At 36.7% G+C, this 21,670-nt stretch overlaps 2 protein-coding genes across 2 annotated transcripts in view; one reads left to right on the forward strand and one right to left on the reverse strand.

The window, feature by feature from the left end:
- Nucleotides 1-13,424, reverse strand: part of ube3c (ubiquitin protein ligase E3C) — a 31,269-nt gene extending 17,845 nt beyond the window's left edge. The window contains exons 1-14 of the mRNA XM_065289387.1: nt 13,298-13,424; nt 12,085-12,216; nt 11,742-11,795; nt 11,331-11,405; nt 11,066-11,212; nt 10,763-10,878; nt 10,452-10,609; nt 10,204-10,357; nt 8,859-9,079; nt 8,600-8,751; nt 8,330-8,517; nt 1,335-1,421; nt 1,065-1,222; nt 657-883 (exon numbers count right to left, since the gene is read on the reverse strand). Coding sequence (XP_065145459.1) covers nt 657-883; nt 1,065-1,222; nt 1,335-1,421; nt 8,330-8,517; nt 8,600-8,751; nt 8,859-9,079; nt 10,204-10,357; nt 10,452-10,609; nt 10,763-10,878; nt 11,066-11,212; nt 11,331-11,405; nt 11,742-11,795; nt 12,085-12,150 — 1,803 coding nt within the window. The 5' untranslated portion in view covers nt 12,151-12,216; nt 13,298-13,424. The remainder of the gene's footprint in view (nt 1-656; nt 884-1,064; nt 1,223-1,334; nt 1,422-8,329; nt 8,518-8,599; nt 8,752-8,858; nt 9,080-10,203; nt 10,358-10,451; nt 10,610-10,762; nt 10,879-11,065; nt 11,213-11,330; nt 11,406-11,741; nt 11,796-12,084; nt 12,217-13,297) is intronic.
- Nucleotides 13,425-17,198: 3,774 nt separating this feature from the next.
- Nucleotides 17,199-20,842, forward strand: mnx1 (motor neuron and pancreas homeobox 1). Its single transcript, XM_065289591.2, has 3 exons — nt 17,199-18,291; nt 19,099-19,259; nt 19,477-20,842. Exons 1-3 carry the CDS (start codon nt 17,814-17,816, stop codon nt 19,759-19,761), a joined length of 924 nt encoding a protein of 307 aa, XP_065145663.1. The 5' UTR covers nt 17,199-17,813; the 3' UTR covers nt 19,762-20,842.
- Nucleotides 20,843-21,670: the final 828 nt, after the last annotated feature.

Genomic DNA, 21,670 nt, shown 5'->3' on the forward strand with positions numbered 1-21,670 from the left:
TTAAAGAAAAACATTACATTCACAGAGAATCACAGATGTTTTGCATGTCGGTAAAATCTTATAATGGGTGCATTACTAAAAAATTTTAAGACAATGTTAAAAAGCTCTGCAGAGCTGCCTAAAAAGACATTAGGAGGAAGGACAAGAGTAGGTCAGAGAAGTGAGAAAGAGTATGATGAAGAAAGAGAGATAGTGAAGATAGCTGACTAATATCCTGATGCCGTTATTCACCTCACTTAGTCTTGGCAAACAACCTATTAATTTCCCGAGTGAGCGCTCCTCCTGCCTGGCTGATCGGCACTGATGGCCCTAACAGATGCTGAGACTATTCGCCTCATTAATTGTCAACTAATCTAATTAGGCCATCAAAGACGTTGTTAGCATTGCTAATACAGTGCCTGGGCTAAAAGTAATGCCCATCGTTCACTAAAGATATTATTAGCACTGATGAATATGGAAAAAAACACTAGTTAGAATCTTCTCACTGATCAATATGAAAAAAAAACACTAGTTAGAATCTTCTCACTGATCAATATGAAAAAAAACACTAGTTAGAATCTTCTCAGTACCTGTAATGTTTAGTCGCTTTCAACTACAAGTGTGAATGCATTAATTTCAGCTAGGAAAGCAGAGCCTGTAAATGCAGATTTTATCACCTTAAAAAGCTGGACCCATCGTTTCTGTTGAGCCTGAATGCGCAGCTGCACCTGGCTGTTAGTTTTCACCCCAACACTTCGAAATGCTGCTACATACTCCTCCTTGTGATCTGTCTTAGTCTCAGGATATGCAAGCTTGATGATGCCCAGACACGCATCCCGCAAACAACGAGACAAAGTCACCAACTCTGCCAAAGAGAAGGGCATCATCGATGGCTGGCTCTGACCTGCTCAAACAAACAATAAAAACCATGTAATTAATAAAAAACATTTTCAAACTGATTATAAATGAACAAAAAATGATAATTTTATATATTCAAGACAACATTAAGTTTAAAAAAAAAATTGAGGGTGAATCTCAGATGCCCATTTTTAAGCAGAATAAGTGTATAGAATAAATGATAATACCATCCACTGTGCTGCCAAAAAACTCGCTGTCATGGACAGAGATGAGTGAATGACTGAAGAGTGAACTGAAGAGATAGAATAGAGGAATGATCCTGTTGGAATCCTCTAGAGACATTGGAGAACCTCGAGACATCACTTGCAACAGAGGAACCATAGACCTACACCAAAAAGAGGGAGAAAAACAAAGTGGATGCTTGGGTCATGTGCCTTGAATATAATACCCATCACATTTAGGTTAAATTTCAAACAAAAAGAACATGGAAAACTCACCCTGTGATCATTTTAGTTTTCATAGATGTGATTAAATGCCAGAGGTGTCTCAGAAAGCGAGCATTAAAAGCCAAGCTGTACAAAAGCCTGAAAGACAAAAAAAGTTAAATCTTACTAGACTTACTAAACACAATTCACAAACACGCAGAGATTCCTGAGGAATAACACTCATCTCTAAATGTTCAAATAGCCACATCTCCTGCCCATAAACCTTAAACTTCCCAAATTTCCAACAGGACTCATAAAACAGAAAACCAGAGAGCTGGAATTTCAAGCCCACCTCTCAGCTCGTTTTTTATGCGACCACAGGAAAGATTAAATGAGCCATTAGACTTTATTTAGGTGAGCCACCTTCCATTAGTAAACTAGCAGTCTGCTTCAGGGTCGTAAACAGACCAGTGATTCCTGTGGGGGCACCATTTAAGTTAATGACAGGCAGAGAGACAATATAGCACAGCCACAATTGCTTGACCGTAGAAGCAGTGTTGTTATCACAAATTACATGCTGTGTTTAGGTCACCCAAATCATTAAGCGTAACAGCCATCACACCAGCGTGTGAGAAATCGCTCTGGTGGCCACTGCATGCTTGTTATGTGTGAGGGAGTGAAAGAAGAAATAAAGCATCATTGGAAGTAATTAAAGCAGAGAATTAGATCAAGGTTGGGTTTAAGTTAAGAATGTGTTCATCCACCTTAAATCACACAATAAAACAGCTTTGTGTACATGTTTATAGCTCTTTCTCTGCTATATGCCTGTGTAAATGTCTGGCAACAATTTCAAAACTTGAAACACTGGACAATACAAAAGTAATATACATAGCCTAATATCTGTTAAATTTAAATGACTGGTCCAAAATGTACAATAATAGGAAAATAAATAATAGTAGGAAATAAGAAGACCAAGAAATGAAAACACATAAAGCTTAGAGATATATTAGGTCTAAGATTGTAAAAAAAAAATGACTACAAAAATAAAGCGAATTTGTTGTTGCTCTAAGCTGACAGGAAAGTAACTATAAAGGAAATGAGGAAACTCAAAGGAAATGAGGTGAGGACAATAAATGAAACTGGGGGTTTAATGCTTAAAAGACTTCAGAGAGGACACGAGCTTGAGTGAAATAAGAACAAATCTCTTTAAGGTAACTTAAGACTATGTTTACATTAATGTGTTTCATTTTAAAATGTATTACTTTTGTTATGGTTATGCTTATCATCAAGACTATTCCAGCGTTTTTGACCCTTGTAAACAGAGACTTTTGTAAACGCTGCAGACCGTGTTTTAGCAGTGTAGACGGACCTAAACGGAGTTATGTAAACGAAGGCGTGCGTCCCCATATTCGCTCCCATCAAGCCCCTATCATATAGCTTTTCCATCGAGTTTAGTAACACTTTGGAGTAAGAGGGATTATAGGCGTGACATTATATTTGCACTGCCTACTGCTGTGACATCATGTGAGAGCGTTGTTGTACATTCCCATATAATCATTTATTTCTTAAGAATGTGTTCATGCACCGCCCAAATATTAAATTTGACAACCACAAATAGATATTTGCACATTGCGTTTATCACTACTTCGGTCTCATATGACAGTTTCTGTACAAACACCCGTGCCGTCCGTTGACGCGCTCCGCTGAGCCTCATTCAAGTTGCATTTAAGCATATATGCGTAAGTGCGCCTCACGAAAAAACTGTTATAGTGTTCCTGATTCACAACCTGTGGATGTATTTCATTGCTATAAGGGAGTTTGGGAACTTACAAAAAAGCAAAGCACAGATGACAACAGGTTTACTCAAGACAGTGCAAGCTAGCATGAAGATAAAGCTAATCTTTTAAATTATAGCGATGACGCTGGTAGTAACAATTCTCTCAACCATTCAGTTATGGGGGATTACTTTTGTATTTGATATATATTCTTTAGCTGTTAAAGTGTGCGGATCGGTTGACTTGCATGACGGAGCACTGGGGTTTCTGCAAATTATCTTCTTCATTGTTCTACTAATGAAAAAAAAACATATTGGATGGTGTAAGTGTAATAAATAAACTTGATTTTGAAAGTATGCTACCGTTTTATTACAGTTTGTTGAACTTCGTTCATTTATTTTTGTTGTTTTATTTAAATGGCCTACCCTTTACGTTGTCAGTAATTACTGTGCTGCTAATTCCTGATATTTGGCTACCTTATTAAAAGTATTGCTTTTGTGTTTTGTTTCACTAATGCTGTTCTCGCAGGACGCCTGACAGGCACGCCGCTTCCGGCTTGCGGTGTTCTGTAGTATTTTTAAAGTTTATTAATTTTATATGTCACATGTCCATATTGCACAAAAAAAAGGCACTACACTCCCTTGGGTCCGCACCGCAGCAACACATCCGCCACATAATAAAACTGTAGATAGACAGACACACACGCATACACACACAGAGAGATTCCTGCCTTTATTGAAGAGAAAAATATGTTCAGCCCCTCCTTCCGAAGCTTCGAATATTCGATTTGATTTCTACTAGAGCTTTGAAGCTCAAAAAATGGTATTCGGAACAGCCCTACTTTAATAAGATGATTCCACATACAAGAAACAGGCACACAATTTACACTAACACAAGTTTGATACTATAATGACCTTGTTTGGAGTGAAATACAGCCATACTCTTCACTGTAAAATATGATAACGTTTAAAAGCAGACTAAGTTTGCATGCTCACTGGCTCTTCTTTAAAGGTTATAAATCAGGGCAGCTGTTATGCCTCTTGTAAAGCTATCCCATCCACTCCTGCAATAATTAATCTTTCGAAGCCAGCTAATTATTTTGTACAGATATCCAATAATGATAAAGTAGTGAAGGCAGGATTTATGATAAAAGCCTTCTCCGCTGGACAGAGCTGTAAATTGTAAAAATGCCACCAAGTTTTTGAAACTGAGAAAAAAAAATGGTGATGAAATGGATGCATAGGAAAACAATAAGTAATTCAAATTAATAACCACTTCATCCCTAGATTTAACGCACTTGTGAGTACTGCCCCAATAGCGGTGTACATACAAACAGTTATAACAATACTATATTATATGACAATACTATACTGTCACCTTACAATGACAGTCATCACCTACAGACGATTTCATCAGACGCATGTGCGGTGACGTGCTTACATGCCTGGTCGGTACTTTGTTTAATGGTCTGACTAGTTGCTAAACTGAACTCCTGAACAAATACCTCGTCGAAAATAACAAATGTTTTGGTTTCCTAGGTAATCTATGTGTTGTTTATTTTGCTTGTTATACAAATAAACTACTTTAAAATGACTTCTTGTTGTTATTTATTCGTACAGTTTACCGGAAGTTACGTGTGTTCCACGAAAGCCGCTTGTTTATGTTGTTACTGCTGAAACCATCTATAGTAGTAACCTTTCAAATTAAGAACAATAAATGGCTGTAATCACAATGGCGCTAATAATCAAAAATTCTGATCACAGTTGCAGAAGTTGCAGTAAGGGTTGGGTAAAATGACACCAACACCTCCTAATACAAGCCGATAAAAAGTATTCTTCAATGTTAATCTGAGTTTTTATCCTAACAGGCTGCGATGTAATGCAATGTTGCGTCAAGTGACAGAAACGGTTTCTATTTCTGCAATGTGTGAAAGTTCTGTGCATTATGAATATTATTATCAAACATAGACAAGGAGAGACTGATAAGACATTTAAAATCAGAAAAAATATAATAAATCCTTCAGGTTGCACAATGAAAGCCACAAAAGCAGAGGGAAAAGTCTTTATGTGTCTGTGTGCGTGTCCTCAGCTGAAGTGCGAGAGAAAACAGAGAACAAAAACTTGACTTTTGCATTCAGTATGGACAGACAAATTGCTGGAATCATATCGCATCGATTCTGGTCAGGATTTATCAAGTGGTAAAGATTGTGATAGATGATTTATATACCATGTATTCAGTGACGAAATTAAAAACAAAAAACAAACAACAAACTGAAATCTGTTGCAAACTGCCCCTCAGATGGGATCTTCCAGTTCATCTAAAAAGGGACATTCCACTTTTTTTGAAAATATGCTCATTTTTCAGCTCCTACATTACGCACTACCCGAAAATAATTCCCTGCCATTAAAATATCACTACGCCTCCTGGAGCCATGTTACAGCAGCAAAGACCTTAAAGCTGCGGTCGGCAACTATTTTGAATCATATTTCTTTAACCATATTCACTGAAACCAACACTATGCTCCAATAGAACAACATAAATTAGACTGTTTAAGAAAAAACCCTGCGCTTCTAGCTCCACCTAGATACTGTTATTTGTTTTGCAAAAATTCACCGCTCCCGGTTCATTTGGTGCAATCAGCGCAGGCCGGTTCATTTGGTCCAATCAGCGCAGGGCTGTGTAAAATCTGCCTGTCAATCACAGTACCTGCAAGCGCCACAGATCCCCCTCCCTTTTACGCGCGTTACAATATCACGTGCATCCGTCTGAAGTTCACAAGCGTGTTGGATTAAACGCAGCGTAATGGCGAAGAGAACTTTCACTAATAAACTTCCGATTCCTCGGTTAACAACCAGAGCTAGGAAAACAACAAATGAAAAGAAGGAAACAAAGATAAAAAGCGACCGTGACCGTAATAAAACTAGGATCAATATCGGACCAGCATTTGAAAGGTGGAGGAATTTACAAGATTTTAAAGGGTTCAAGCTGGATGCAGAGCTTGCCACATTTCTTCCACTCTGAAAACAAATGGTGCTATATAGCACCAAAAGTGGTTCTTTGCTCGTAACATTAAAAGAAGAACCGTTTTTAGTGCCATATAGCACCAGTGAAGCACCAGTGAAGCACCTGTGTAGAACCATATAGTGCTATGTAGAACCATATGTGGTGCTATATGGCCCCTATTTGGTTCTACACAGGTGCAACACAGGTGCTTCACCGGTGCTATATGGCACTAAAAACGGTTCTTCTATGATTACGAGCAAAGAACCAGTTTTGGTGCTATATAGCACCGTTTGTTTTTAGAGTGTTAGTAATTGTGCTTTATCAACCATTTATTGTATTTCGGAGTGTTATGTAAGTAATTAAGTATTCTTGCTAAGTATGCGTTCACAATAATAATGGTGCACCCGCGTTGACGAAGACGAGCTCGAGAAGGGAGGTTGCTCGATGGTAGTGGGGGAGGGACATGAAATTGTAAACATTTGGAAACGGCTCAATCCTCCAGAGTTGCCAACGGCAGCTTTAATTATAACACCAGAATGAAAGTATAGTTCCTAGTCATACTGGCCTAGAAAACCACAACTTTAAATTTTTCGTTGTTCTTAGCACATAATGTAACAACAGAAGAGTCAAGTTTTAAATAGGAAAAATATCAAAACTCTTTGGTTATTTTTTGCGTGATGGTAATTTTTTTTTTTTTTAAAGTGGAGTGTCCCTTTAACAGGGGGCACTTATTTTTCTGCATCAGATGTAGACATGTGGTCAACTGTTTAGGGTTGCCGAACAACAATGCAACTTGCCATTAAAACTCAACTGATGTCCAAGCACATGTACATCTGTATAGTTTTGCCAACACAATACAATCAAACACACTGACTGCATGGGTGTAAACATCTAACTACCTGTGTCTGCTGAGTGGCACTGACACTTACACAGTGTTGCACACGCTGTGGTTTTACAAGTCAGACATCTCTCACTTCTCATCAAACCTGTACTTGTTCTACACTTTCAATGCTTGTTTTTTATGTCTCCTCTTTCCATCACTTTACCTCTCTCTAATTCGTTCTGCCGAAATCCTGTTCTCATTCTGTCCGCATGGCGAACAAGCAAAGGTGATTGAGAAGAGAGCTCATTACACTAATTAATGATTGACAGCAACTGAAACCGCACAATTCTAAACCCATCAATAAGAAACACAGGAAGAGCTAACTGTCTGACTCCTTCATATGCAATTTTACTGCTTTCAGCTCTTCAACAAAAACACAAACTGCCTCCAGACTGGAGGACAGTTTGATGATTATTTGAGATCTGCTTTATACTCGAATAAAAGAGCATCCAATTTTCATTCAATGCCATCTATAGACCTTTCTGGTAAGTGCACAGTTTCTGTACCCATTGAGTGTTTGTTTTCCATTAATGCCGTCAACTGTATAGTTACCAGCATTTATCAAGATATCTTAAGAAAGACAGTCATACAGGTTTATAACAACATGAGGGGAAGTAAATGATGACAGAATTTTTATTCTTGAGTGAACCATCCCTTTAATGTCTGTCTTTATATTGATTAGAGGTATACAGTACATCTAGGGCTGTGACGGTGGCATATTTTTACCACCGCGGTGGAACCATCAACAACAACCGCCGGTGTTGCGGTGGTGGGGTCCATGGGGGGGGTTAGGGTGGTTTAAATGGTGAAAGAAAATAAAGTTTCACTAAATGCGCTTCCTGATGCGCGCGACTTTAACCTGGTCAAATTTTTATTTCACAACAAAAGACAAACGTGATGTGTATGTATCACTGTCACTGGAGACCAAAAGAAACTAAAGCAGACGCACAACACAGTGACATGGCTAAACTCCAACGTGCTGAGTTATGCTAAAATCCACCAGTTTAGTGGAAACGCCATACATGGTAATGTAGTGGAGATTTGTGTATTAACATAAAACAATGTTATAAATTTGTATCTTAGGCTTTAAATTACTGTACAACTTTTGTTATTATTATTTTACGTGTAAAAAAAACTGCAATTTTTACTTATTATTTTGTTTAATCATTCACCTGATATGTGACGTCACACAACCACCGGTGGCACTTCACCACTGCGGTGGCATTGCACCACCGCGGTGGTGCGGTGGTCATGACAACCGTCCCACCCCTAAGTACATCTTACATTCAAATAAGGGAGTAAGAGAGTTTGTGTGGGCACTGTGCAGCGAATCTGGGCCGAATACTGTTGCAGTGCAGAAAATGTCTTGGTTATTAGTATTCAAGATGGATCGTGTTTAATCTTACCTGACTCTGGGCACCATCATACGGTGTTGCACCATCAGTGTGTGACAGATGGAGGCCATCATGGTGAAGACATCTTCACTCGCTGAGTCTCTCCACACTAATGTTAGCAACGTGTTAGTCTGCTGCTTGGTGTCCAACTTCTGCACACATTCCTCTGTTATGTAATGCACAGATATCCAACTACCATCCTTTGGGAAAAAACAGATCATAATTGTGTATTTTGTTATTTTCTGAATATTTTTGTGCAGTTGTAAAAGAGAAATTGCTTACTTGTGCAGCAGGAGGCTGTATGCTCATTTCTTCTTCATCTTCTGAGTCACTGTTGATATCGGCTCTACTGTTGCATTCAGTCACTGGCAACAAGGGCAACAAAGTCTGTAGAGCCTTCAAGTACAACAGCAACCCTTCCTCTGAAAGTGAACCTGTAATAAAAACCCAATACATGCCTTAGAACAAATCATTCAAAAAACATTATGTAAAAACACTTGCACATCAACTTAAAGTGTAGTTTCTTACACACTATACTTACTCAATCCTGTTTCGCCAACCGATAGTACAAAGTAAAAGAGCCAGGGAGCATGAGTTTGGGCCTGGGAGGAAGAGGCTAAGGTGGCCTGGAGTGACCAAAGGAAGTTCTGGAAAGGGAAAGCTAGTCTTGAGTCTGCCAGAGCTGGCACGAAGAAATTATAGATTTGTTCAGTAAAAGGCGCCGAGATGAACTCTTCAGTGAAGGCCGAAAACACAAATTGCCTGTTAATGAGAGCATTAAAAAAGTTTAACCTGCAACTTCAATTGTATTTTAACTAACATGATTTTTTTCATTGGTTATATGCCTTATGTTTCCGTTAGAACTAAATAACCTTGTACATTATTTTTCCAAATATGACACCATATATGCACTTTCATGTTGATGTAGATCTATTATCTGTCTTTAAAGTAAAACAAAACTAAGCAACAGTGCAATAGTTACATACATACACTATGTTAAACATTGATATTAAAATGTATGATATAGCATTACATGATATTGCAATCTAGGTTTCGTTGTTCATCTCTCTCATGCAGCTTGTTAAGGTCTACATCTACAAGACCTCCACTGCCCATTGGATCTAGTCAAGTCAAGTAGCTTTATTGTCATTTCAACCATATATACCATACAACCATATATAAACTTAAGCACTAACAGAGCCATATAATGTGCATGTGTGCAAGCTAGTGCAGGATAAAAAAGATATCTCTGCATTATGTGCCAAGACACAAAGGTGACAAAACTTTAATAGATGAGAAAAGCACAATAAGGAACACAGGAACTGTGTTCAAAAATAAAATAGAGAGGAAAGCACAGATACAGTTTGTTAATTTCAACCTAAAGGTTCCAGGGGATGTACAATTGGAAACAATTTTTGGCTGGTTTGTCTGTCTACATGTATGTTTGAGAGTGTAAAAAAAGAGAGAGACATAAACACAAAGAGCAAACATGAACTGTATGCACAAGCAACTTCTCTCGCGCTCATGTCGTTCTTCGGGGAGAAAAGAAAAGAAAACAGCAGTGTTCGTCACTCAGAGTGTTAGAATGAAGGGTAAATGGTGAGCAAACATTACATGTTGAGTCAATGGGCCTGCTTGTATTTTACGACTCACTGTAGACAAAGCAGTGAGGTAATTACTGTCCCTTGGAAGGAGAAGTGAAGGGTCTCCAATAAGAGGTTAGTGGGCAAACTTTTACTAGGGGGCATACACCATACAGACCATAACAAAGACATTCCTCTCAGTCAGAGCTTAAATTAAGTCACACCATATTGTGTACACAGTAAGGCTATGAATAATGTGAACAGATTAGATTTTTCTTACTGTGCACCCATGTGAGTTTGTACCTGGCATCTGGGGAGCAGGAGCCATATGTAAAGTGCAAAGGCTTGAGGATATGTTCTAGCAGTGTATGTGCCAGTGGAATTGAGGGGGCGTCACTGTACTCCAGACTTGATGGCAACTTGTGATTCACTAAAATGTACAGAAAACGGTAGTATCCTACAAGACAGAAAGGTATTGAAATAGGATTAAAATTTAAAATAAATGCATTGCTCTCTTAGTAAGACCATGACAAATTTATCACAGTCTGTACCTTTCTGAATCATATAGTGCAAAATTTGCTCAATAAGAGCAGTGGCACAGTTCGCATCTTCTAGAACGGGTAAGTATGTTGTGTCAGCGGAGAAGACCTCTAGCATCCGCATCGGGACTGCCACATTCAGACTGTCTTCTTTACATGCTTGTAGCAGCCTAGAAAAAAAGAGAAAATCATTAGCAACTGATATATGCAGCTTGCTCTAATAACAAAAATATCACTTTATCATCTTGAGAAAATTTACAGATTTACAAGTTGCTATGACGGACTACACAAAGTAATATTTGAAGAGAAAATCTAGTTTGTACCTGCAACAGTGTCCCAGTATCCTTTTGATCTGAAACAGACAACTCTGTCTTTCTGGCCCCACCAGCAACTTGACAAACTGTGCATGGTGCTTTATCAAACTCTGACACATCCAGATCTAAAACAGTTAAGGCATTTATGCAATTTCATTTATAAAGCATCTTTAAAAGGAAAGAACGAAAAAATATATATTGTTGACTCTTTTAAAAGGGTGCAATTACAGGGAAGTTTCTACACTGGCAATGTGTGCCCTTGTGATTATTTAACCAAGAGGAAAAGAAGAAAGTATTGTGATCCGTCTTTACCATTCTCTGTGTGTCTTCACTCATTCTGTAAAAAAAGAGAAGCTGGCGAACTAGTTGGCTGAGAGTTCCACTATCTGCAAGTTGAGGGCCAGAGCCTGACTGGCACTGACACACACAGTGGTCAAAGTGGCCCCTCTGAATGGCATACTAAAAAAAATAAATCATACGTTAATAATACGGTTGTCGATCAGCTGACTACAAGGCTTACAGTTATACAGTATGCAGTCTTTAAAACAACACTTGTAGAGTGAGTGGTTCTATATACTTGCTGTTTCCGGTCTTGGTATCCCCTTATGTAGGACTGAATGATGATTGCATTTTTAAGTCTTTTCCTTTCATCCTGAAAGAAATGCAAAGATAAGTAAAGCCCTATATGACCACCAGACGCTATTTGTTTACAATTTTTACATTTACATTTGTGGTTTCAGCTGATCATTCAAAGCCAGCATAATTTGACTAAATATAATAATAAGGGCAAGCCTTATGCAATATATATTGTCATTGCAGTTGCTATCAAACTGTCACCACATAATTCTCAACATAAGGGATTTTACCATCACAAGTAACAAAAAAAACTGTGGCAATACTAAAGACATAAATTTACATGACTTTGAAAGACATGCAAATATTGAGTTTGGCTTTCCCTTCCACTTACATCACCATATCTGACACTCACCTCCCTTTTTCTTCTTTCTTCTTGTGTTCGATGAAGAAGTGATGCTTTTTCCTCCTGTACAAAAAAGTACATGTGAGACATTAACAAATAAGTAATCAACAAGGTAGTACAACAACTTTTTTCAAAGGTATGTTGTGCATACTAAAAAATTGTCAAACAAATAGTTTACAAATAGTAAAAAATGTCAATTTCCAAGTAGGCCAAATTCCAAGTAAAAAATAATTCTCAAACTTTCAAAAGAATGATGCAGTATAGCAGAAAAAGTGGTATCACATAATTAAAGAAAAATCTATTAAGTCGTTAAATTGTTTAATTTAGACAGCATTGCATATCAAAAACTTACTTTTCTGCTTGCACCCCCAAGGGACACCTTGGGTGTTCTCCTGAAATCTCCCTCAAAACTGAACATGGTTATGCTATTTCCATCGAGCAGCAGTCAATCCTATTACCTGTGTACTGCAACAAAGTTTTGCGACTGCAAGAAAGAGAAAACAAAAGGAGATGAAACTGGAATACTGCCAATTATACCAAAGCACAACACATACTATGATGTGCGTAGTGTGATAGAGTGTGTATTATCAGACTGTACAAGTACTAGTCTGAATAACAATGGGATGTGGTATTAAAGAATATTAACATTAACGTTAAGACATGGTGGAAAAAATTTATACAGCCTAAACCTAGTGATAGACCTATATGTGCTAAACATTTCAGTGGAAGTGAATGGAACAACGCCATTACTAATAATAACTAACGTGGCTCTTCTTCCCAGGGGTGATCAGCATTATAAAACATCTCTAATTATATTGTTTCTAGATCACTACACACTATGTACTTCAAAAACAAACAAAACTAAATAATTCAAATCAAATATTATTGCACCAATATCAAACTATTAACCTAACTTAAGATTTGGTCATAACTACGAGTCAAAATGTGTTTTTTGAATACAAAACGAATTTATGTAAAACATTTGCCCTGCCAAGCACCACATCTCAGTATTGGAAAGGGGCCTGTTAGTCTGTCGAACATGGTTCTAGAAAAAAATGTGTTTCATAAGAGACAGCTACATTGATTGTTACATCGAGCCAGGCTAGTTAGCTTGCTAAATCCGAAGTAACTAATAGCACATATTCCATCACAATTTCTGAATTGTGTGCTTTTAACCTTAGGTGGGAAAGACCATTTATACGTATAGGTGCTTTCTTTTCAGTCAAATCATATGAACTTCTCTGTTAGCCTCTTGGCTAAAGGTTCTTTGACTAGCTAGCTAATGACTCAGCAGCAGTTCAACTGTCTTTAGCTCTAACTATTCAAAACATACCTTTAATTTACACATATAAATGTGCGTTATTAGGGGTATGAGACCACTTAGCGAGAAATAAGAAGGTATTATGAAAACATTGTCAATTGTGCGCTCTTCTCTGACATGTTAGTTCAGAGGGAAACAAACTTCAGTCATATGTCGCTTCTAGAGTCTTCTAGTGATTTCATTCAAGTTTTACCGCTTTTACTACCTATATGTCTTACGAATACATGAAATACAAATTGTTTACCTGTTTTTACTGAATGATCAGCCGAACGTTAGAGTTCAGCGGCTGGATAACAACGAAAACAAAACCAAAATCGTTGCTTCTTGCTCTACAGCACAACACACAGAACAGCCCGCCCACTCGGTTACAGGGTCATCTCTGATTGGATAACACAACCCTTGCTACCAAATGATTCGTTAAAAGTGGCGTCAATAATTCGCACAAAGTCACAATTACTTCCTGGATGAATCCCAGAATTGAAAGGAAATCAGTGGAAGCGCTAGGATCCTTGCTCCTGGAAACTGAATTGGATTTCATCTCCCTTATGCATTTTATAAAACCAATTACTCGTGGATTTGTTTTAGATATAAAGCATTTATAAATAATATACCAACTGATGTTTTTGCGACTCTAGAAAATAAACTTAGCACATTTTAAGATTTATATGTATAAATACCTAATATGTGCATAATGCAAAACATATTTGGAATTATATTAAGGAATAAAAGTCTCATTTTATTTCATTTATTTTAGAATGCATTTTTAACCATAAAACTAAAAACAATCATCTGAACAAAAAGAAAAATAAGTACAAAACATTAAGTTTTAACTGATTTTTGTTACAAATAGTTTTTATGTTCCTAAATTAAAGTATTGTAATCTTCCACACATTGCTTGGCATCTGATACATGTTAGGCAGCATTAGCAAGACTGAAAACCACTCAGTATCTCGTATATGTTATAGAAGGATTTATGAGTTATTGATTGATCATATTCTGCCTTTTAGACCTGAAAAGGGGATAACGAGCCACTACAGCAAGTCTCCTGGAGCTGCTTCAGAATACAAAATGGGGGTCTCATCATCTCAAAAGGTCTCTAATTTTGAATGATGTCAAAAAGGGTCACACATTTATGTCACTCCCATGAGTTATATGTCTCCATAACTCTTTGTTGAGAGTGTTTAATTACTAAATTGTTCAAAAAATCTCAAAGGCATTGTATTTAGGTACAATGGTATTTTCGACTTTACAACAATGGCTTGAATTTTAATTATGTGTCAACAGTACTTTATACATTTGTTAATGAACAATTTATTAATTTCTACAAAGAGGTAGTGATCATGCATCCTATACATTTGTCATAAGCATGCCAAACATGAAAATTATTCTAAAATGGTTTATTATATTTAATTTGTACTAAAGGAGGTGTACCCAAATCTTAGCATTAATCAGTGCAAATAGCATCTTACTAAATTCCATAAAACATTTCAAAGATAAAACACAAACTTAACCCTCGAACAGCACAACCTAAAATCCCAACACAACATTTTTTTTAAAGATATATTTAGTCAGTGAGTAACGTTACAGCTGAGCATGAGAAACATTTACAGGAATGTAATAAAAATAGAGATAGGGGTTACAGAGGATAAAGAGTTTTACATAAAAAAATACTATCAATTGACCTTGACATCTGTGTTTGTGGCAAATGTGTTGTTCCGCAATGTAAAACAATGCAGAAAACTCATTTAAAGAGAGTAAAGGAATAATATTAAGGTACCAGCCGTGGCATCCCAGATTATATAATAAAATCAAGTTGCTATTTATGTAAAAACATTTTTAAGTGATTTTAAGACTTTAAGGAATACAGCAGCAGTAGGAGAATAGTCAACATTACAGCCATTATTATTATTTTTATTATTAGCCTGTTATTATTATTATATTTTAATATTTATTTATAAAGGTGTATAATTTTTTTAAATCATCACTGGCAAATGTGCAATGCTAAATGTGCAAGTTCAAACCACTATAGCTTATAGGGCTTATTTAAAAAATACTTTTTTTCTCAGCATGTTTACATTGAACTGGTCCTGGCATGTTTTTAATATGGCTATTTTTAAGAATGTTTTTTTTAGAATGTCAAACCAGACTGTATTAAATGTTAAGAGACATTGCTTTATAAAATATGTATAACTCGTTTAAATAAACAGCGACGCCTTTGCTCTGGTTATGACAGGTACAAAATGAGTTCATCTGAATTAGCCTGACATCTGGTGACGTCGTCAATCACGGGCTCGTGTCAAGGAGAGAGGGGACTCGCGGGTCATCTCGTTTAAAGCACATTTTAAATTACACCAATAACAGAATTGTGTGTATACGTTCATCACATTAGTGTACTCTACCGATGTGTTTTCGCTTGTGGACACCTGGCTTTCAACCCGTCAACAAGTTTGTTTGGTCCAGTGATTCATCTAAAAGATAATGCCATGCATGCAGACTTATTGAAGCAAACAGATAAAAATCTCCATTCGATTGCCAAATGGGATTTGGTAGCATGAAAAGCGTTTAAAAGAAATTATCTTCATGTTCAGTCCTTAAACAAAAAATATTTATTTATATAATGCAAATATCATTATCAACCAACACCGAAATGCATTTAAAACAGTCTATCGTTTATTTTAAGAAACCATCCTCCGCAAATTGATAAAAGCATTATAAGTTACAAATGTGTTTAAAAGCAGTGCTATATATACATTTCAATACAGTTCCCATTCTGATCGAAAATATTGCAATAAAAGAGACACTACAGGTCCCGTAAAATTGCCTTTTCATAATGAACACATTTACCAAGGATAATTAATATATAAACTATTTCGATTTGTCATTGTGATGTGTATTCCACTTAATTGTGAAAGTAATTACCGAGCGAATGAACAGCTTTGAGAAGAGTCCCTGGTTTAAGGCCCTGCTATATCAGGGTGCAATAATAATTTTACTCTCTCCTGATGTGATGAAAAAGAGCCATAAATCTTGCTGATCGCTGCAGGTCCACAGCTTCATAATTCACTGCTGCTGTAATAGAAATATTCATGCGATCCCTTAATGAAATTAAAACTGGGAGGTAGACAAAGCAGTCTTGTTTAGACGAGAACATTTGAAGTTTAAAGGGGAATGTTTTAATACAAGACATGTAGGGGATCCGAGTGCGTCAAATGCGCATTTATTTATAAATGGGAGATTGAAACAGGCTAAACTTAAAAATACAGTTCTGTAAAATGTAAATCCTTTTTTTTAAGTGGCTAGATGCAAAGGCATTGGGTAAGATATGTTATTGGCTATTATAAAAATATTTTAAAAGCAAATTTAACTACAAAATTAGTCCAATAATAGTAACAAAAAGCTCTCCTGTCTACAGCTGTTAGGAATTGCACGTAAAGCTGAGTTTTTCTACTCTATTACTAGCTATTATTTTGAAATCGGTCACTATATCATAGGCGAAGCAAGCTCGAGACTTGTTGATTTCCCCAGAGCAAATAAACGCGTGCGACCGGTCTCTAGAGACTGGTTAGCTGATGAATTGAGGAAAACTAATCCGCTTTATTGGTATGGTTAAGGGCAACAGAGTGTCAATAATTCTCTCTCTGACCCCTTTCTCCATTAGCTTAAAGAGGCTTATAAGAGGAAAGGCCACAAAACGGGACACAGACATTCCATATCTACATCCTTCCATGTGCCTATAGCTGAGTGAAGAATCATACGTTCGTTGAAGATTACATCGAAAAACATTTAATGTAGCACAGGTCTATCGTTTGATATAATGTAGCCCTATTTTCCCATCGAATATTTTCGTCAAGGTAATCACAAAATAATAATTTTGCCCATGCATTTAATTTTAACTCGTTCAACAATGCTATCCATGCAAATCCGGTGAAATATATGAATATATATCCTAGCCTAGTTTAAAATTTCGTAATTAGCTATTTAAAATAATTCCTGCATGTTAAGCTGTAATTTTAAAATCATCAATCATAACCTTGTTGTCTGAGGAAAATTTTTAATTTACACATTTAAAATGGATTATATGGTGCTTAATTTATATGATAATAAAATTAATATTCAAAGAGCCATGCGTTATATTTTTTGCTCGGATTCTAAAAAAAATATCAGATCATTGAAAAAATAATTGAAGTTTGGCAGTCGGTCGCTATCGCGCATAATTATTGTGCAAGTATATCTTTAAAACTATCATTGTTAAAATGTCATAAAAATATAATAAAAACAATATAACTCAGTCATCTTTGTTTATACAGATGCTTCGCATGTTGACAACAAATAAAAAGTAATAACTATAAACCAGTTTGTTGGGATCATATGCGTTAATTGTTGAAATTCATTAATGAGAACACATTCCTTCAGGATATCTACACTGCAGTTTTCTACCATTCAATTTAGCTACTTAAATTACTGGTATGATCTGTAAAACATTTTAAGAAAATTAGTTATGTTTGAGCTATTTGTTTTTGGTACAATTTCAACTTCAACAGAATTTTAATTCTTATTCCAAGCGCCGAATCCCTGTCCAATAGGATGTTCACAAGGATGACGTAAACGCCCAATCCACACCCTCTCAGGCAGCAGTTGACAAGTGGACTTCTGGCTTGCACACCTTCCCAAGATCATAACTTTAAACAGAGGAGCGGTGACACTCGTGAGAGCTTTTTAAGTTTCGAACAACGCGTTAATCTGTTTGTGAGGTGGGCCAGATGGAGAAATCTAAAAACTTTTGCATCGACGCGCTTCTTGCTGTTGATCGACCAAAAGTGCAGACCTCACCGCTGGCGCTGGTCACTTCCCTGCCCACCTCTTCCGAAAGTGTCCAGGCATCGGAGTTGAACGCAAACTCCGAAGCCCTGCGGACCGAGACTCCGTCACCCCCCAGGATATCATGCGGCTTGATCCCTAAACCGGGTTTCTTGAACACTCCACACTCAGGCATGGTCGGACTACACCCTCAGAGCAGCACCGGGATTCCTCCTCAGACTTTATATGGCCATCCAATGTACACTTATTCAGCCGCAGCACTGGGTCAGCACCCTGCCCTGTCTTATTCCTATCCGCACGGGTCACATCACCATCACCCGAATGACCCGCTTAAACTCACCGCCAGCTCCTTTCAGCTCGATCACTGGCTAAGAGTGTCAACTGCGGGAATGATGCTTCCAAAAATGGGAGATTTTGGTGGTAAGTTATTCTTAAAAGTACAATAATATGAACGTAAATTTGGCACCAAATTTATAACATTATTTATGCGGTTTGTTTATCAATTTTTATAGGCCTAAATTTTCTTTTCATGATTATTTTATATATTTATTAGTTGTTGTTTATTTATTTTCACTACATAGTCTGAATCATTATACTTTCAAGATTTAATTTCGTGCATCTGTTAAGTGTAATGCATCACATTTAAAACATGCGTTTGCAATGTCAGTGAAGTAGTTGTTTCACACTAAGACAGAACGAACTCTCTCTCTTTCAAAGAGGAACTACAGTAAAATGAACAGATAATGGACAGAGGGAAAGTGGCGCACGAGTGTGAAAACCCCAGCCTGCCAACTGTGTACACTGCAGACACTGCCTCTCTGTTTCGCTGCTCGTCTGCAGATTTTCTCAAACCTCTTCCAAACAAATCAGATAGGGTGGAAATGTTACCAGATGTACTAACAATGCAATGGCACATAGAACCTATGTGTGATTCGGAATCGGTGTTTAAAAATGAGAGCTTTCAACATTTTTGAAAGGAAAAATAAGCATTTATTTTTCTTATATAATACACATTATTTAAAATTCTTTGTGACTGCTGCATGCGGTAATATAAAGTGTAATTCAACTGGTGGACATTCATCAAAAAGCTAAATCTACCAAATGACGGCCCAAAGTTTATGGCAGAGTAATAAACAGACGCTATTTTTTTCCAGTGTTGTATAACATATAATATTTTTTAAATAGGAATTTATTTTTTATTAAATGTATATATTTTATATTCTGCAGGTCAGGCACAGTCAAATTTACTGGGAAAGTGCAGAAGACCAAGAACGGCGTTCACAAGCCAACAGCTCCTTGAACTTGAGCATCAGTTTAAATTGAATAAATATCTATCCAGACCCAAACGCTTTGAAGTGGCCACATCATTAATGTTAACAGAAACACAGGTAAACCAACTCACATGTTTCCATCGTTTTGTCCCAGTACACAAGCATAGGCCTATTACAAATGAATTTATTTTGTTAAACAAATTGTATAAATATCCGTAAATTTAAAAAGCAGAAAAGAAAACATTTCTGTTATATTAGAGCTAATTAAGCACAGTAAGGTCGATTGTTCTGAATTATTTAAAAATGTTTTGATTATAAATGTTTTTATTTTCAGGTAAAAATCTGGTTTCAGAACAGGCGTATGAAATGGAAGCGTAGTAAAAAGGCAAAAGAACAAGCCGCTCAGGAGGCCGAGAAACAGAAAGGTAAAGGAAATCAGGACAAAATGGATGGACTGGAGCAGAAGGATTATCAGAAGGCAGACACGGGCAAAAGCAACAGAATACGGGACTTTAGAGACAGTGACGACGACGAAGGAGATGATTACATGTTGCATTCATCCGACTGTTCCTCCGACGATGAACGAGCCAATACCAGTGATTTGAGTCCACAACCGTGAGACGTGTCGTTTACATAAAAGACTTGTAGGCCTATATGCGAAGTTTGTGATTTGCATGTTTTATCATCCTGCGGTCATTAGGAAAATGGGTCTAGGCGTGCAGAGGTGGGCGACCATCCAAACATTGACTGGATTCCTCTTCTGAAGATATAGTCTGATGTTGTTTCAGAGCATGTGATTAAATGCATTACATCAGGCAAAATAGATAAGAATCACTATGAGTAATAAATAACATCAGTAAGATGTTTCTCTTCGATAACCACTGCGTGTTACAGTTTGTTCCTCTTAACCCAAGTGGAATGAAAACCTGATGTTGTTTCGCCAGTCATTTACGACCAGAACCGTATTATTTTTGTACAATGTATTTATAACAAAATTGCTTTAAAAATGCATGTAAATTATTATTTAGGTGTATCATTTAAGCGCTGTGAATAAAATTATTTTTGTTTCTAATTTTCAATGTCTTTTTAATTTGTAACTATGCGGTCGATAACTTAAATATTGCAGATTTAAACACGATTGCGCGCCTGAAGTCCAGAAGGAAAATACCGTAACAAGAAACGAGTTTGATTTGAAGGGATCTCTGTTGACAGTGCCGTGCTCGGGTCATGGGAATCGCTGTTTATAGAGCTCTCATATCCGTGCAAATTTGCGAGTAAGCATACTCGAATATGGCGAAACATTTCTCACCCCAGCACGAATGGGCACCCAATTATGAACCTTTGAAACAAAGCCCATCTATCATCAGAGGTCGGTTTTATATGCCAAATCGCCCAAGTCTTTCATATTGCGGTTCAACCCTAATTAATTGAATAGAATTAAATTGACCTCGGTGGTAATTTTAAGGCACTTCATGATATAGTCTTATAGGCTATAGCCCGAAGTTTAATTTGTGAATGATGTAACTTATCAGGAAGAAAATTAATGTACATCTTCGGGTAAACCAGAGGCAAAGAACTCGGACTTAGGAAGGACATGTAATGAAAACGATAAAGAAAGGGGAGTGTTGGATTAGTATACATCAAGCCTTTTTTAATGTTCTTTTCGGCAATCTAATTGAGGTCTATTTCGCATAAGTGCATTTCCTCCTTTATTAATAACGACATGCTTTACTGGGTAATAAACCCGGAGATCCATCTGGTCTTTGCCAAGAAGCTTCTTTGAATCAATTAGAGGACATTTAAATATAATCACCATCTAATCCTGTAAGTCCAGGGCCATATTCAGACACTGATTGTAAGCTGAAAAGATTCGGAATTCAAATAGTGAGGCATTTTCGGCATTTATATCGAAAATAATTTCTCTGTAGTCCACATTTAACTGTTTTTCTGAACGAATCCATAACAACCAGCATCTCTTTCATTGTTGAAAACCAACACTGACATGCCTAATGCATTAAAGTATAATTAAAAGTTTTATAGGAGTTCTGTGGTTATCAAAAGTTTCAGGACAAAATCCTCCAAATTATAAGATATAGTAAACATCTTTATGTTATAGGTCCCACAGGTTAATGCAGTTTGTAGTAGTAAAGTTTCTATAATAATCGCAAAACATATTCAAGCAAAGTTAAGTAAAAACAGTATCAGTAAATACAATTTTCCAAATAGCTTTTTTAGAACATCATTCCAAGCCACATTGTGAGTATCTAAAAATTAAGTTAACCATAAAACCCCTTCATTTGCTATTTTTGGTATATTAAGGATTTTTGTGTCTGTAAAAAAATTATATAGAAATTTAAATGTTGCCGTCAGCTGGTTCTCAGTAACTTACTGTAGATTTAAATGTTATGCTCAACAGTTTGTTCAAAGTTAAATGAAAATTAAACATGAAAAAGTCTTTATAGAATAAAACTATAAAATAACAGCCTCATCATGCAACGCATTGGGAATCAGAAATTCTCAACCATTTT

Source organism: Paramisgurnus dabryanus, chromosome 2, assembly GCF_030506205.2.
Source record: "Paramisgurnus dabryanus chromosome 2, PD_genome_1.1, whole genome shotgun sequence".
Lineage (NCBI taxonomy): Eukaryota > Metazoa > Chordata > Actinopteri > Cypriniformes > Cobitidae > Paramisgurnus > Paramisgurnus dabryanus.